Source organism: Myotis daubentonii, chromosome 3 (assembly GCF_963259705.1).
Source record: "Myotis daubentonii chromosome 3, mMyoDau2.1, whole genome shotgun sequence".
Taxonomy (NCBI): Eukaryota; Metazoa; Chordata; class Mammalia; order Chiroptera; family Vespertilionidae; genus Myotis; species Myotis daubentonii.
The window spans coordinates 148,243,418-148,262,257 of NC_081842.1; the positions used below are offsets into that span (position 1 = coordinate 148,243,418).

At 36.0% G+C, this 18,840-nt stretch overlaps 1 protein-coding gene across 5 annotated transcripts in view; it reads right to left on the bottom strand.

Moving 5' to 3' along the window:
- Nucleotides 1–411: 411 nt before the first annotated feature.
- Nucleotides 412–18,840, bottom strand: part of MTF2 (metal response element binding transcription factor 2) — an 81,898-nt gene continuing 63,469 nt past the window's right edge. For 3 of the 5 annotated variants that reach the window (XM_059688845.1, XM_059688846.1, XM_059688841.1), the window contains 7 exons: nucleotides 17,773–17,874; nucleotides 10,908–10,975; nucleotides 8,814–8,984; nucleotides 4,970–5,075; nucleotides 4,789–4,841; nucleotides 4,569–4,673; nucleotides 412–2,896 (listed from right to left, as the gene is read on the bottom strand). In XM_059688845.1, coding sequence (XP_059544828.1) covers nucleotides 2,539–2,896; nucleotides 4,569–4,673; nucleotides 4,789–4,841; nucleotides 4,970–5,075; nucleotides 8,814–8,984; nucleotides 10,908–10,975; nucleotides 17,773–17,874 — 963 coding nt within the window. In that variant the 3' untranslated portion in view covers nucleotides 412–2,538. The remainder of the gene's footprint in view (nucleotides 2,897–4,568; nucleotides 4,674–4,788; nucleotides 4,842–4,969; nucleotides 5,076–8,813; nucleotides 8,985–10,907; nucleotides 10,976–17,772; nucleotides 17,875–18,840) is intronic. The other 2 variants (XM_059688842.1, XM_059688844.1) reach the window with 2 other exon arrangements.

The window sequence follows — 18,840 nt, forward strand, 5'->3', positions numbered from 1 at the left end:
AATTAAATGAGTATGATATTATTGATATATCAATATATTATTGATAATATATGATATATTGTACATCTTTTCTTTCTGTAGCCTAGGTAGGGACAAAGCTTTCTAGGAAAAAAACAAAAAATCCTTTTATATGAACCCTGACACCTTCTTTGTAAGTAAGAAAAAAACAAAGTTGAAAGTCTGAATTTTTTTTTTTTTTAATTTGGGGGACAGGGTAGAGAGAGGGAGGTATACTGTCTTTCAAGTATAAAGAATACAAACTGGCTTAACAGGTAAGTTTTTAAGGATCGTTTAAGATGAGCATGCAATAATAATTATTATTTGGGGGCAAGAGAAAAATGAAAGCGAAGTTTTATAAAGACTGATTCAAGTGAACATACATGTTTACAATGGAATTAGAAAATCCTTAGCTCCCTGAGCTAAATAAAAGTAGTCATCTATTGCACCAGTGTGTATTTTTAAGCAAATACAGAAGCAAAACTCATTAGCTATTTAAAAAATACACACATTTAATGTTGGTCTGTTTTAATTCTACGTAAAGCAATTCCAAAAATACAAACTGAACATCAGCGCCATGTGAATCACCATGATAAAATAAAACAGACATTCACAATAATTACGTCTAAAGACAGTTCAGCTTAATAAATCATCTTCCAAGTATGCCAAAGAGTTTCTAAAAATACTGCTGGTGTTCAGTTAGAATTAAAGGACTTTGGGGAAAATGAAATAATATGATACAGGGGGAGTGAATAAGGTTACACGGGATTTACATTTTCCATTACCCCTAGATATAAACAAACATTCAAAATCAACACAAACTCTGTGTGTTATTCAAAATATTGCAGTGCAGGAAAGGCAACTTTAAATTAATAGCTAGGGGGAAATCAAGTTTTGGTGGAGGTAAACAGAAATGACAGTTTTAATTCACACTTTTGTAAAGCTCATTTATACCTGGCCAACCAGGAACCAAATGCAGGACAACAATGTTCTCTGCTTCTTTTGGCTATAGTATGACAAGAAAAGGTCATCTTTTGAAGATGTTTAAAGAAATAAAGCAACTTTCATTATAAACAGTCAAATAATCAATCAATGGAATAAATAAGTACTAACCCACATTTTTACCGCTCTGTAATCACTACGCTTTACATATTTTTCATTTTGGCAGCAAATTCCCCAATTTTTAGGCTAAAATCCACCAATCACTTTTAAGAATAAAATGAATAGCCACCAAAATAAGAATATTCTTCTGTTTACTCTTTGGCTAAAAAAGAACAAACAAGCGAAACAAAAACAAACAGAAGACAACTCTAACACTGGTGATAAAAGAAATTGTTTCTTTTTACATGTAAAATAAAATTATCAATTTAAATCTTGGTACATTTTATAAAAACAAGAGGTAATGTTGTAAAAAAACAGCACTAGCCGTGGCAGGCAACATACTGTTTGTTAACCCTGTGCAATAAAATACTTTGTTCATACTACACTTATTCAACATGACTAACAGTTACTACGGACATTTCAGGAATCTTCACAGGACTCCTATAGACTTACTGTTAAAACTGAGAGACATTTACAATCAAAATGTGCCGTGAAAAGTTGAAAACGTTACTTCTAGTAGGAGATAATGTTCATATTATTTGAATTTGTTTTAGGTACTGAACAGCTGAGTTACAAGGACTGAAAGAGAAAAGCATTCTAAAAGCCCATGAACAATGTTGTCCACACCCTTCTTCAGAGCACACTAAACTTGTTTGACACATTTCTCTTCATACATAGCAAGCAACAGCACCCAATAAAAGCCTGAGAAGAAATGCTGCTGTGTAAATACTGCAACTATTCCTGAAATAAGAATTATGGGATATATACTCCAAAGCTGCCCATTCCCATAATTTGTATTGCATAGGTCACATAATCACACACATATACATACACAACTGCGTGTGTATATATATATATGCACATGCAAAGAATATATTAAGACGACAATGAAGTCTAGTCACAGAGCAATTTACAGGCTCAATATATATTTTTACACTTTGCTTGAAAGAAAATTTCAATATTTTACAGTCTTTTAGTAGGCATTATATACACTGCACTTAATGAAATCTAAAAGATATTGAAATAAACTTTTTCCAACATTTTGGTAACAAAACAGACAATTTTTTCAAATACTTGTGCTATCTAACTACAGGATCTGTTTGCTCTGATAACCACTCATCACAAAAACTGACTCAATGGAATAATTAGAAAAATTATCTAACACCATGCATGGGTTTGAATCATTTTTAATATCCTATTCTAGAAACATTCTACAAATCTTAAGATTTAAAAAATTAAGTCTCTTTGATTTTTAAAAGATATCTTTTTATGACAATATCCATAACATTGACAGATACACATTAAGGCTAGTATCATCTTCTTTTGTGAAATTTTTTGACATTTTTTTTAAGAAAGATAGTAAAAGCCAGACTCCTTTAGGGCTTTGAACTGTACCTATAGAAAATGAGAGTGCAGTGAACATAATGTTCAGTCCTACAGTCAGGATGCAGTTGCTCCTTCCCATTCCACAAGATACTGCACCTTTCCATCAAGTGTCACCCGACGAGCCAACACTCGGTATTTTTCACCACATGCTATTCTACCTGCAGCACCAAAATAACTGGTAATGGAGTTTTTTAGATGAGTGAGTTGTAACTCCTGATCTGCTAAGTTATTCAAAATCTCTGTGTTGAGTTCATCAAATTGGTAATCCTCTTTGCCTTCATCGTCTTTTACAATTTCTGAGTTCTGAGTCTGGAGTGCTCTTCTTGGAAGACGACCCCTCCGCCTCCGTAAATGAGGGATCGCAGCAGGCCAAGATCTTCCTGTACGAGTTCTTTTTCTGGAGTCAGATAAACTATGGAAGAAAAAAAGACCATAATTATCCACTACATTTATAAAGTATCCTCTGCCCATACTATATGTTTTCTCTGATTATTTTTTTTCTATCACTCTGTTATAGTATATATCCTGGTGACATAAAATTAGCCAAACCAAAACAATAAATGCTATATAAATGGATTATCACTCGCCTTCATTAGATTCCATCACCTTCTTGGGGCTGACCTTTGAAGAGCTTTTCTTCCTTAACTATGATCTATTAAGCTTAAAAGAATCAAAGGAAATTTTTGGATTACCAGGCCGAGTCAAATTCTTACCAAGAGGACCTATTAGTAAGTCAGGTTTTGTCAACACTCTTATCATTAACATCCCCCATCCCCCAGAAAGCCAGTTCATTCTTTCAATGCAGCAAATATACAATATGTACAAGACACTGTGTCCCATGTGCTTAAACAGATGGTAAAACTAGAATAAAGGGTGTCTTATTACCAGTTCTAAGCCTAGTAAAGTAAGGAAATGAACTGGAATAAGCATAAACTAGAAGTCAGGCAATCCTGAGTACAGCTCTTGTGATATTGGCCAAATTCAAATCCCTTATCTTCTGTGTTCTCTTAAGAGAAAAGATTAAGTGAAGGAGTTGAACTAGATCATCTTTGAGGTCCTTTTCTGCTCAGAAATTTAATGATTTTATGAACTTATAACAAAGGGAGAATAGGGCACAACTGCTAAATTCAAAGACTTTATAATCACACTACAGTTAACATACCAGCTCTGCTATACTTGCTAAACATGCTATCTTGGACTTGTTACTTAAAACCCTCTAAGTCTGTTTCCTTATCTATAAAATGGAAATAACAGGACCTACAACTCAAAAGACTGTTTTAAGAATTAAAGAAGATAATATATGTAAAAAGCTTAGCACAATAAGAGGCCAAAAAATAGGTTACCTAATTGTTCATGATTCATTTAAAAATGTTACATTTTAAGCTTCAAATACTTAGAATATTATATAATTTACACGAGTTTTTTTAATTGTGAACAAAAATTAAACAAAGAGAAGTATAAAACTTGGAAGCTCGAAACTCTGACCCCAAGTAAACAAAACTTTTCATAACTGATGAGTCATACTTTATGGAAGTTTTTCTTCTGAAGAGTTTAGGTTATGCAAAACATTAAAGAAATCTGCTATTTATAAAAATCCTGAGTTTAAAAATACTTTTACTAACAAAAGAACTTATGTTTCAGGTTCTATCCCCAGTAGGGGGCCTGTAAGAGGCAGCGAATCAATGCTTCTCTCTTTCCTTCTCCCTTCCTTTCTTTCTTCAAAAAAAAAAGGTCAATAAAAATATATTAAAAAAATATTTTAAAAGAAAAGCATAAAAAAGTCTCATAGAAAAGAGCACATAAACAAAAAAAAAGAAAAAAAAAGAGCACAGACTATAAACATTTGTGTGCCTCTTTTCTCCGTGCACACAGCAAATTTTCTAAAAAATTTGAATGTGCTCTAAAAAGCAAAATTATTCAAATGAATATTAACAACCTACAGCATCGACATATTGGTTGCTTCTCAAAAGGTGAAAAACATACTTGTATCACTTTCAATTGGAAAATATGTCGTTAATCATCACTTCACAAAGAAAAAGAGACTACAGGAAAATTAACAAAGAATAAGAACATAAAATATCTACCCATAATGCCTGGCAATGCTAGACGAGGTAGTTTCTTTTGCACTGGAAGCACCCGTGAATTCCACATCTGAGGTATTAGATGAATGTGCAGATCCCTCAGTTCTCCTGAGACAAAAGAATTTAAATGGTAAAACGACTATATTACATAACAATAGAAATAGTAATTCCCCCCCCCCCAAAAGAAAGTTCTTAGGATAGGAGAAAATAACTTTCTATTTACCCTATAGAACAAGGTAAATCCAAGGTAGGATTTTCTGAAATTGATTCCTTATCCTGGAAAATACAAAAATATATGTATTTAAAAAGCATGATTCTAAAGTAAGCTGAAAAGATACTAGTTTCTCAGTCATTTTAAGCACCTTTCCTCTCTGAGAACATATACAAACATATTATTCTCTTACCAAAGACGGCTCAGCAGTTTTCTGAATCATTTTTCTTGTATATGGACCAGGTGGACGACCTACAGATTTTTTCTTTCCTTTTTTTTCTATGCCATTGCTTACTTCCCTGAAAAATAAAATCATTATGTATTTAATCTCTGCATAAAGAGAACAAAAACAATGGACAATATACACTGTCATATCTCTATGTAATAATTAGGTTATGCTTATTTTATTTTTATATTAATGATAATATAAAAACAAAATAAATATAAGTTGAATCTATAAGTTTGGTCAAATGCACAAGTAATACATTCTAATTTAAATAAGTATTTATTGACTCAAGGGATATTCACATATGAAAGGTTTAAGAAAGTTCTCTTTAATACGCTTGTGAAATATACCACCTAAAAAAGTTTTTTTAAATGAAGAAACAGACAGCTATTTCAAATGGAAAAGTTCAAAATTCCTGAAAGTTCCATTATATAGGTTAGGTTGTTACTAGTAGGTGGGTACCTAGGGGATGTTTCAAGGATTTATTACTAAAAGTAATTAGGAATTCAGTAGTTAAACCCACAGAGCCAGGAAGTAACTATGTTAAAATATACTAATTATAAATAGAGGTTACCCTTTAGATGTATATACCTAAATTTTATATATACATATTCATTCTTGAATGGTAATAATCAGAAAGAGAATGAAGCCCACGGTGGGAGAGGGTAAAGTGAGTGAGTCATTCAAAGGGCAAAATTATAAAGATCTAGAAAACCATTTTTGAGACATAAAGGCAAATAGCAAGGAAAAAAGCAATAGTTAAGGACACCTCTAATTAATATAAGGGAAGAAGAAAAGGGCAACTATCAATATACAAAACATCTATTTCACTTATTCAACATTATCTACCATATAAATTTTGTAATTCCTAATTACATAATAGGAATACCGAGATGTTCTCTGTGCTAATGGGTTAACAAAATAGTTAGAAAGTGACAAATGTACATACAAGTAAGCTTATTAAATGGGTTAAGTGTTGTAAGAAAGTTATCCAGGAAAATTCAATTAAAAACAACAACAAAAAAATGAACAATACTATAGATACAGATGGAAAGAGGTGAATGGAGTAAAGTAGGAAAGCATACCTCTCCAGACACCAAATTAAGATTGGAGAATAAAGGTGGAAGTACAAGTAAGGAAGCTAGAGGAACATAACTGCAATCAAAAGTCTCAAGGCTAAGATGGATAGGGCACACACTTTCTTTTTTGAAGATGATCAACAGAACATTTCTTAAGGACCGACCCCTGACTAAGGAAAGTACTCTCACATTAAAAGGATCACACTTCATACGTAGGGCCCAGAAGTAACTAAAAATGCCTTTAAAGAACGGTGAACCATTACCAAGTAGCATCAAATGAAAATCTGATAGCTACCACAGATAAAGTGTCCTATCAAAATCATAATAGGAATGAGAGAGTTTGTGCAAACCTTTTTCTAATTCATCATATGGGCAATTACTAGCAAAGGATTAATAATAAAATTTGTAAGTGATAGTATTCTTTCCTTCAAAAAAAAAAAAAGCACAACAAAAACAACAACAACCCTGAAGTAGCATCTACTTTATTACAAACTCAAATAGATATGAAGCACTGCCAATCCTCTGGAATTACATTTTCTCACTCTCCAAAATGACTACCTCATACTTTTATTTGCTCCTTAAATGTCTCTCTCAACTATCTTTGCCTCATTACTTCACTGAGAAAATAGAAGCTATCTGTCAATAACTTTAGTCATCTTCCAAATGGCAAATCTACAATAAAACCAGCATCTGTACCTAACTTCTCTTTTTTCACTCCATTTCAACAGAAAGACGTTAAGTTCTCCTACCAAAGGCTACTCCCACATTTGGGCTCTAAAATCCCTTTCCTTTTGGCTTCTCAAAGACTTTACAGTATCTTTAATTACCTCCCCTATCTCCTATACCAATCTCTTCTCCACTGGATCATTCCTACTAGCACACGAAAACAGGTTCCAATTATCTTCTATCTATTAAAAAACCATCACTTGATTACTCCCTCCTCTTCAGCTTCCATTCCATTATCTATTTCCCTTCACAGTAAAACTACTTCTAAGAGTTGAGGACACATACCCTTTCCACTTTCTCCCTTTTCATTCAGAATTCTTAGATTTCCTTTGTTATTATTATCATCATCATTACTTTGAATCTCCTTATGTTTCTTATTTGCAGAAAAACCCCAGTTTTGACATGTCAATTGGACAGTGCCAGATTCAATCACATTTTAACACACTTCAATTTGACTTCTATCTTTACCTCTCAAAAAAAAATTGGTTTTGTCAAGGTCACTAATAAAAGAATGCTATCTTATCCAACAAACATTTTTCTCTCATCTTAACCCAGCTCTTAAAAACACTCAATACTATTTAATGCATTCATCTTTCTTGAGACAGTACCCTTCTTTGGTTTTCGTGACACTAAACTTTTCTGATTTCCTATTTCACTGATCATCCCTTTTTGTGTTCTTCATTTATTTCACCTCTTCCCAAATCTCTAAATAGTATCAGAGCATTGTTCTGGGCCACATTCTCTTCTCTCCTCTTGCTCCCTAGATAATTTCATTCATTCTCCTGGCTTCCAAATTTTTATTATGTGCCCTGACCTCTCTTGAGCACCCAATTGCCTATATCTAACATCATCACCATAACTTAGTTATCTCAAGATCAATGAGTATGAAACAGAAGAATGCTTCATTCACCTTGCCAAATTCTGTTCTTTCAGATCTTGGAAACAGATAGCACCACCCACCAGTTGCTCAAGCCAGAAATCTGGGCATTTGTTAAACTTCATTCCTCCCCTTCTTTCATAAATTTAATTCATTCACATAGCCAATAAATTCTTCCAATAGTTCTCCTGAATCTATTTTCTCTCTCCATTAGACTGTTCACTATACAAGCAGGCATCATCTATCTCTTACCCAGACAACTTCAAGAGTCTTAATTTCATTTTTCTCTTGCTTCTATTCTTACCTCTATACCTATCCATTCTCCAAAGAGCATCCAAAGAGGTACTTTAAAAGATAGTCCGATCTACTTACATCTTTAAATAGTTCCCCATTATTCATAGAAAACCCAAAGTCCTTATGAAACCTACAAGATTCTAGATGATCATGCCCTACTCAACCTTCTCAACATTTTGAAGCTACTCTCTACCCCTCATTCTTACCCCAAAATCCTTTTGGGAGTTCCTACAACATGCCTCACAGTTTTCACACTTGTTATTTCTACCTGGAGTATTCATCCCTTTGTTCTTCAAATTATTAGGTCATTTTTAATCTTTAAGTTTCAACTTAAATAGGCCTTCCTTAAACCTCCTTCTTAAGTAGACCCAATCCATTCCAGTACAGTCTAAATCTGTGTGTTATTTCCTAAATGGCACTAGCATGATCTGTAATTATTTTACTTTTATCACATTTCTTCCTCACCATAATGTAAACCCCATCAGGGCAGAAAGGAAGTCTGTCCTGTTTGTTATTATATCCCCACACTTAGTAAGATGCTAAATGGAATTAATGAATAAATGAAAAATAAAAAATAAATAAACAGGCCAGCATTTCAATTGTTTGCTAACCAAGTCAATAGTGCTTATTCCTGGAAAACCTAAGATCTGAAATAAATGAATAAACATCTAGTAATAACTCTTTGTACCTTATCTAAGCAAAAAATTATACACAGTAAAACAAATCAGGGTAACTACCACTTGTACTTTCAAATATACTAATGAGACTAAACAACACACATTTTTAGTTACAAATAAGCTAAAGAGAAAAAACTAAGCCACAGATCAACTTTTACCTTGAATCAGACATAGGTTTGGATGCCTTTCTGCCTTTAATTTTAAATTCATGGGATGTTCCTTCAGGTTCTTTCTCTGCTTTGAAAGCCACATTTGGTGGCACAGGAGGAACACGAATTCGCAACCCAAACAAATGCTTCTTCTTCTTTATTTCTTTCCCAGACATAAACCTAAATTTTTAAAAAAATTAACTAAAGATTTAAAAACTGAACACATATACATGGCAGACCCTAACTCAACTTTCAGATATAAAGTCTTCATACATGAAACTCCACCCAATACTACAAAAACTACCTTTTCCCTTGCTTTCTTTGATTCTTATCTGCCCCAGAGCCAGTCCACAGGTTATGATGGAAAAATTGGGAGGGAGGATAGCATCCGAAGGATGAGAGATGTGCACATGTCCACCTTTCTTTTTGAAATATGGCATCTAACTTTTTAGAGGAAAGCAGAGTATAGAGTGGTGTCTTCTTAGTCTAGCCCAGGGGTGGGCAAACTTTTTGACTCGAGGGCCACAATGGGTTCTTAAACTGGACCGGAGGGCCGGAACAAAAGCATGGATGGAGTGTTTGTGTGAACTAATATAAATTCAAAGTAAACATCATTACATAAAAGGGTACGGTCTTTTATTTCAATAGTTTCATTCATTTCAAACGGGCCGGATCCGGCCCACGGGCCGTAGTTTGCCCACAGCTGGTCTAGTATGTTTTTCCATATTTTAGTGTCATCTGTTAAAAAGTATCTCAAAAAAAGGTGTGGGACAAGAAGAATTTCACGTGAGAGTATATCTGCGAGACACTCTGGTCAGGAAGTAGTAGGTAACAGCATTGCTAAAGACAGTCTCAGAAAATACAAAGAATAGCGTGTGTGTCAGATCTGAAACTAGAAATAACCTGGAGCAGAGAAATGTTATTTTAGTGTGGGTTTGGGTCTCTGAATAATATGCTCTGAAAAGTAAGAGCCTTTAAGGTCCTTAGTCCTAAACACCCCAATCTATCTTAGCTCTGCCTGCTTAGCAACAAGAACCACTACCAAATGCTTGGACTATTCTTCCACTTTCATGTAGGATTGAAAAAGAGAAGCTCCCATTTCTATTATAATAGGAACACATGTATTTCTGGCATCCTAAACTGGATTACAGAATTCCCTGTCCCATAAAGTATTTTTACCAACACAATAACTGCTCATGGACTTTGTGACTTTTTGAGCTGGCCTAAAGATCTAGCTACTAGTAATTATAACATTTTTTGAAAATGAGGAAATGCTATCAAGTATAAAAACAGCAAACCTGTTATAAAAATTCTGTAATGTAATTCAATAGTTGGAGTTGGCATAAACATTTAAAAAATTACTTATATGTATTTTGAAAATATTTTAAAGAAATATAGATATGCTGGGGTTTTTAAAAAGGAAAGATTAGATAAAAAATATCAAACAATATCACTTAATTATAAAAAACTTAGGCCACTGCCCAACTAGCATGGCTCAGTGGTTGAGCATTGACCTATGAACCAGGAGGTGATGGTTTGATTCCCGGTCAGGGCACATGCTCAGGTTGTGGTTCGATCCCCAGGACAGGGTGTGCAGGAGGCAGCTGATCAATAATTCTCTCTCATCATTGATGCTTCATCTCTCTCTCTCTGAAATCAATTAGACCACTGATACTACTTTTCTATAACTGAGGCAATAACTAATCTCAATACCATAAAAGACCTCATTTAAAAACCCACATTCTCTACAATATATTCCCCTACCTTATGCAAATTCCCACCAGCTAACAAGATTTTATTTTACTTTAGGTAGATTGCATTATAAAAACAAATCATTACTTGTTGCACAAATTGACCAGGCCAAATTCCCCTGAGATACTCATATGCCACCTCCCATTCCCCATTCCTATAGGATTGCTCTTCCCTTCTCCAATCCTTGAGAATCAATGTACTACTCTAACTAAGAGAGAATAGGACATTAGAAATTTTTAAACTGTATGTACTAGTTCTATACACAAATCCCACAATTCTTAAACAATGCCATTATTCCTTAGACTGAATAAATGTCTCCCTCATAGGGAAACATAAAATAAATCAACTTACATGGTCTTGTAATCATTTAATGCCTCCAGAACATGCTCATATCTTTCAGATTTTGGTGTGTCTGCCAGCTGTGAAGTATCAAGAAACAATTTAACGTAGTATAATTTAATCAATTAGTAATATACAGGTGCTAGATAGAGGCAATATAATGCAGAAGAAAAGGGTAGTGACTGATAGAAGATCTAATTCCAGGTCTTAATGACAAGCTGCTCTGTGATTTAAGGCTGCTTAACCTTTAAAGGCTTATTTTCTTACCTATACAAATGAGAATATAAATCCTGCACTAATTACTTTACTAGTAATTGCAGATTAAATGATATGTCTGAGAGAACTATGAACTGTGTAACATCACAAAAGTGGGATTAGTTATTATTAAATTTATTTTAATTTTATTACCTGCGGGAAAATATATTTGAATTTGCTTTAATATCAACCATAAAAGCTTCTAATAGGTATTAATTAGATATGAATAGGGAGGAGTATAAAAAATAATGAGAAACATACCATTTTATCTCCCAATACTTTTAACATTAGTAAACTAATCATTTCTATAACTTTAAAAACTGTGAAATTTAAGGACATTATTTTTATAACAATTATAGACTTTAACCAGCCCTAAAATCCAAATTGCCTCAGTAATTTTTATGATCTCAAATCATTTAAAAATCTAAATATTAAATTCTAGAAAATATTCTATTTTGTTTCAAAAGGGCTTCCTGTAGTCATTTCTGTATCATCTTCAAAGTTAAAACAGCAGAAAAACTCTGAATCATAAAAGTACCACCCTCAATTAAAGTCACAAAGTCTTAAAAAAAAAATAAAGGTTTCCAAAACATCACAACAGCTGACTTTCAGAATTCTGCAAATTATCTTTTTTTATTTTTTTTATTTGCAAATAATCTTCTTTACCAGGTAAAACTCCTAAATCTCAGAAATGCTTCAAATAAAGAGAGCAAGCAAATCTGCCACATAGAAGGCTGGAGTTAGAAGAGACATAAAGTCATCTACTCCAACTCTTATTTACTTAACAGATATAAAGATTAAATGAACTGCTCAAATTCACATGGCTGGTTAGTGAGAGAGCTAGAACCTGAACCCAAGTAACAGTAAGTCCACTCACTATTCATTGAGAGCCAATTCTGTGCAATGTGTTAGTTGCTAAAAGGGGAGGGAAGCAGTTTTGTGCTCATTCCTCCAAATCACTCTATCACTTTCTCCTATTGTAATCTGTGAAGTGTCCAACGATAAAAAAAATTCTATTAAAGTAAAAATAACAGAATCAAACTTTAAAGCTTGAAAGAGACCCTAGATGACCATGTAATTCAAGCTTCTATCAATACACTGCAATCTTTTTATAGTACTGATAGTCATTCAACCTTACTATTACCACTGATGAGGCACCTACTGAGACAGCCCATTCCATGAGTGTATGAAACTTTCCTTCTGGGAACTCTTCTATTCTCTCTTTTACAAGATAGGTCTTCAAATATTTGACAGCAGCTATCATGTCTAAGTATAAGATTAGGTTAAAGTTTTTACCAGTAACATCACATGATTATTTCATATTAAGCATTGGCTAACTAATTCCATCCTCTTCCTCATTCCCACCCATGTCCCTACCCTAACTCTAAAATCTGATCAGATGCCCTAACTGGTGTGGCTCAATGGCTAGAGCATCAGCCTATGGACTGAAGGTTCCCAGGTTTGATTCCGGTCAAGAGCACATGCCTAGGTTGCGGGCTCAATCCCCAGTAGGGGGCGTGCAGGAGGCAGCTAATCAATGATTCTCTCTCATCATTGATGTTTCTATCTCTCTTTCCCTCTTCCCTTTTTCTCTGAAATCAATAAAAATATATTTTAAAAATAAATAAAATCTGATCAGATGAACTTCTATCAAGTCAAGTATTCCGTTATACCTGCTTCTTCTGTACTGTTTGTGTATTTAAACCTAAAAGCAGAACTTTATAACTATTGTTAATCTGATTTTGTTTGCAGCTCAGTGTTCAAAATTATTTTTTCTCTTGATTCTGTTATATTGAGGGTAGAGACAAAGACACACCCTCAAGAATAAACTCTCCCTCAAGAGTATTTCCAAGCCAAGGCCCTGGCCAGGTTGTTCATTTGGTTAGAGCGTCATCCTCATATGCCAAGTTTGCGGGTACGATGTCTGGTAAGGACACATTCAGGAAGCAACCAATGAATACACAATTAAGTGGAACAACAAATCGAAGTTTTTCTGTCTCTCTCTCTCCCTCCCTCTCTTTCCCTTTCTCTCTCTAAAATCATTAAAAATATGTATTTTTTCCCAAGACTTTGCTTTTGTTACTATCATTTGATTAGTTACAAATCCATTTTACTTTAACTAGTTCACATTTCATTGTCTAATATGAAATTGAGTTGCGCTACGGTACACCATGCCCATACCAGTTTTGCTAACTATAACAAAAAAGAATCCGGAGTATTTAACAGGATTTATTCTAATAAATCAGTGTTATTTCCCTACTGCTTCTTAAACCATGCACTTGAAAAATCTGCTCTTCAATTTGGCTGACAAACAACTGACTTTCTAATTTCTCAAATCCACTCCTTTTTTCTTTTTTAAAATCACAATGAAGTCTCATCTTCTTTTAATGCTTATTCTCTATAGCTCTCAGAAATTTTATCTTTAAGTTCCGTCAGCACTCTTGGACTATAACTGCATAGGACTGTATTTCAACTTGCATAATGAGGTCAAGGGATCCCATTCTGTGTTTTGAAAACAGGGTTGTATATTTCTGTACAACATAAATGATATTATGTATAGCTACAACTCTTTCCACCATTCAATTATTCATGTTGAATTCCCTGCCACATAGGCTTAAGCATGACAAACAGCTTAATTTGTCCACAGACTTATATACTACATGCTAATATATAACACTCAAGGCCCCATGTGTTTTTGTTAACTAGATTTCTTATTATACCTGCTCTATCATACCACATTTTCCATTAGCCAAAACATCATTTCTGCCATAGTATTTCATTTGAGTTTTATCTATGCTTTTCCCCTTATATCCCTCAAAAGTGAGATAGCACTCTACACATTGTTAAGACCACAGTAAACAGAAAAGTGGGTAGTCCTTTCAGAACTAGGACTTCAAATCACATTAGGAATCAAAGACAAATGATAAGAGGCAGATTCGAGAAAGTACTGATATCTCATTTTAACTCCCAAAAGAAATCTGCTACAACAGTGATACATCATTCTAAATAAAAACCTTAAGCAACCTTTATTCGGGGTCCTAAATAGTATATTACACATTTTTACAAATCCAAAGAAAACATTCCAAAACAGATTCTCAAACAGCTATACTCAATCAATGAAATCATTAAGTCACTACTTCTCAAAGATATAAAAAAATTTACATAAGAAAACATATCAAATTATATGTTCTATATGTTCTAAAAGTTTCAGCTTCTCTTCACAGCAATCCTAAAAATAACCAACTGAAAAAATAGATATGCTACATAAATGTTAAATTTGCCTTTCACTATGAAAGACATTTAATGATTTTGAAACTTCTTTTTGTTATTAAAAGAGGTCACGGGCCCTAACCTATCTGGCTTGGTTAGAGCATCTTCTGTGCATCAAAAGGTGGTGGCGGGTTCAATTCCCAGCCAGGGAACAGACCCAGGTCCCAGGTTTGATAACTGGCAGGGGAACGTGCCAGAGGCAGCCAATTGATGTTTTGCTATCACATCAATGTTTCTCTCTCCTTTTCTCTCTCTAAAATCAATTAAAAAAAAAAGTTCACAGTACTACTTTATACCAAATTAAAAAAAGAAGCACAAAATACTAAACAGACACCACTGATTCAATATAAAATTGTTCAACTAACTAGAAATGTAAATAATTATTTATTAGGCTTCTCAAACAACATAGAAATACCATTTACTTTAGCCAGAGTCATCATATGTTATAATTTAGCTTGGCAATCTATATGTATAAAACCCTAATATGCAAATAGACCAAAGGGTGTAACAACCGAACAACCGGTCACTATGACATGCGCTGACCACCAGGGGGCGCGCACAGAACATGGCAGGCGTCAGCAGCATGTGGCAGAGCGCAGATAATGGCGGGCATTGGCCATGGCGGATGGTGAGCGGGGTTGTCAGACCAAGGTGGGGCGCTGGTTGCTGTCATGGGGGCAAGCCTCTGGTGGTTACTGAAAATTCTTTGCCTCCGCACGCCACTGTCCCTCGCACCTGCTGCCAGCACCGGAGCTGCTGCTTGCACTCACTGCTGGCGCCTAGCGCCCGGTGCCGGCCCAGATTGCCCGGCACCATCAGCAGCGGTGAGTTTTATCTATGCTTTTCCCCTTATATCCCTCAAATATAAGTCAGCGGGGGCGAGCAGCGGCTGCCAGCCCCAATTGCCTCTGAGGGATTCTCCACCTCCCCCTGCTCCTGAGGGGCTATGGGGGCCGGCAGCCGCCTCTTGCACCAGCTGCTGGCACCGGCCCCAATCGCTCCGTGCCATCAGCAGGTGCAAGTGGGGCTGATGCCGTCAGTGTGTGGGAGCAGTGGCAGCGGGAGCGGGGCTGCTGGCAGGAGCGGGGCTGCCAGCAAACAGGAAACTGGGGGCCACAGCGGGAGGGGCTGGAGAGGGGTGTGGAGGATGGGCCCACCGCAGCCTTGTGGCCCACAGTTCCTTTCAAGGTGCAAGAATTCGTGCACTGGGCCCCTAGTATTAAATATGAGAGTGTTTCCCTTATTAGGTGTGACTAGGTGTCCATTATATATACCTAAACAAAATGCCATAAAAATCTCAACTTTCCAAATCATTACAAGATTTTTCTTTTTTACTTGGAATAAGGGAGAAAACTCCACATTTGAGAGAATAAAATCGTAACTACTTCTCTCCTTTGTGTCATTTTTGAGGAGAAACTTCTAGAGTAAGTGTCTATGTCATATAATCTATAGTCTGTGTAATAAGAGTTGATGTTCAAAATGACCCTCGGGTACTCCAAGGTACCCAATTAACCAATAATATACTCAGCATACAGTATTTCTCATGTTGTTAATGCTATTTTATAAAATTTTGAACACAAATATAAAAAGAAATTTTTTGTAACTTAAATTCGAATTTGTGACAAAATTCAATTTGCAATTCAATTTTAGTTAAACTAAAGATTTACTATTTTAATAATCTGAAATAATCCATTGCTTGTATTCTTTGTTTCTACTACCATATATATATTAAAAGTAAACTAAATTAAAATCACTGAATATACATTACCAATTGGCATAAATTTTATGGTCTTCTTATTATATAAAGACTAGAGGCCTGGTGCATGAATTCATTGCACCGACGGGGTCCCTTGGCCTGGCCTGCAGGGATTGGGCTGAAACTGGCTCACCAACATCCCCCGAGGGGTCCAGGATTGAGAGAGGGCACAGGCCAGGCCTAAGGATCCCACCAGTGCATGAATCCGTGCAGCAGGCCTCTAGTATGCATATTAGATCTTTGGTTAATCTCTTCCCACCCTCCCTTCCTCCCTCCCCACACCCCTCTGAGATTCATCAGTCTGATCCATGTTACCATGCCTGTGGTTTCCACTCCTGCATTAAGCATCTGGCCCCTGGTGGTCAGTGCATGTCATAGCTACCGTTCAGACGGCTGGCCGGTCGCTTAGGCTTTTATATATATACTAGAAGGCCTGATGCACAGAATTCATGCAAGAGTAGGCCTTCCTTCCCCTGGCTGCCAGCACCGGCTTCCCTCTGGCACCTGGGACCCGGGCTTCCCTCGCAGCCCCGTTTTAGTCCGGAAGGTCAAACAGAAGGACATCCAGTCTAATTAGCATATTACGCTTTTAATATTATAGACTAGAGGCCCAGTGCACAAAATTTGTGCACTTGGAGGGGGTCCCTCAGCCCGGCCTGCACCCTCTCACAGTCTGGGGGTCCTTGGGGGATGTCTGACTGACAGCTTAGGCCTGCTCCCTTCTGGGCAGCCTAGATCCTGGATGCCTGCAGGCAGCCGAAGGGACGCTCGGGTCCAGGTGCCAAAGGGAAGCCGGTGCCGGCAGCCAGGGGAAGTCAGGCTCTGGGGGGAGTGGAACTAAGCTGTCAATCAGACATCCTTAGCACTGCCGCAGAGGCGGGAGAGGCTCCCACCACCACTGCTGTGCTCGTTAGCCATGAGCCTGGCTTCTGGCCGAGTGGCGCTCCCCTGTGGGAGTACACTGACCACCAGGCAGCAACTCCTGTGTTGAGCATCTGCCCCCTGGTGGTCAGTGCACGTCATAGCAAGTGGTTGAGCAGCCTTAGCATATCATTAGCATATTATGCTTTGATTGGTTGAACGGACGGCTGGACAACAAGACACTTAGCATATTAGGCTTTTATTATATAGGATAGATGTATAAAATTAACCTGAAGCTCCATTTATACATAACCAGACTGAGGACATATGACTAATCTAAGAAGTCTGAACAATTTTTTAATGTAGAAAAAGAGCAATAAGAAATGATTCAAAAGTCTTTTGTTCTGATAATTTGATGGCTCAAAAAAATGCTCCTCAGAAAAGTAAAATTTTTGTTGTAAAGTTTTTATTTGATTGTAATCAAGTTTTCCTGAATTTTTAAATAAATTTTTTTTCTATGTCAAATAAAAAATTGAAATTTCTTATTTCTAAGACATTATCTCATAAACTACAGAAAATGAAAATATGTATCTATTGCTGAAATAAATTTCTTCTGATATGTATCAGAAGTTCAACTAGAACTAAGTACCTGCCCTAACTGGTTTGGCTCAGTGGATAGAGCATCTGCTTGCGGACTGAAGGGTCCTGGGTTCGATTCTGGTCAGGGGCATGTACCTTGGTTGCAGGCACATCCCCAGTAGGGGGTGTGCAGGAGGCAGCTGATTGATGTTTCTCTCTCATTGATGTTTCTAATTCTCTGTCCCTCTTCCTTCCTCTCTGTAAAAAATCAATAAAATATATATTAAAAAAAAGAACTAAGTACCTGAAATTCATTAACTGAACTCATTTTTAAAAAATAGACAAATTGTTTTTATTGTTTTCTACTTTCAATCTCTTACCTACAATGTAAATATTATTTTAATAAAAAATATAGCATTTAAAATAAATAAAACAACTTGAATTTTTATATGTATGCCCCTGTTTACATCGGGGACAGGGAACGTCCAGCCTAAGGGCCGTATAAGGCCCATGAAATCACTTGGTCTGGCCGTGCCAAGGCATTAGCAGTAAGTTAATTAAATGTTTGGCCAAATAGAGCAGGCTAATTTTTAAGCTGATAATTCTGTATGGCCCGTAAATGATGTTATAAATATCCAAATGGCTCTTGGCAGCAAAACGTTTCCCACCCCTGAGCTCTACATGAAGTAACTACTGCAGTATTTAATCATGTAAAACATGAAATGTACTAACTGGAAATCAGATGTATCTGCATATAAACTGTTGAAGAAACAAGGCTAGAATAAAAGCATTTCTTTGAGGGGAGAGAGGTAAAATCAAAGTGCTTCAATATTGAAACAGAATAAAAACATTTTAAATAAATGTATTAGAACGTAAGATATTAAGATGACTATTAAGGACACTACAGCCCTGGCCAGTGTCCTTCAGTGGTCAGAGTGTCAGCCGTGCACTGAAAGGTCTTGGGTTTAATTCCTGGTCAAGGGCATGTACCTGGGTTGCAGGTTCAATCTAGTCCCCGGCGGGAGTGCGTTTCTCTCTCTTCCCCCAGCCCTTCCCCCCAACTACCTTCCACTCTCTCCAAAAATTAATGGAAAAAATATCCTCAGGTGAGGATTAACCAAAATAAAAAAGAACACTAGAGTTACTAGCACCATACACATACTTTTTTCTTTTATACTAATCAGTTAATTAAAATTTATCTAATTTACAAATCCCTTTTCTCTT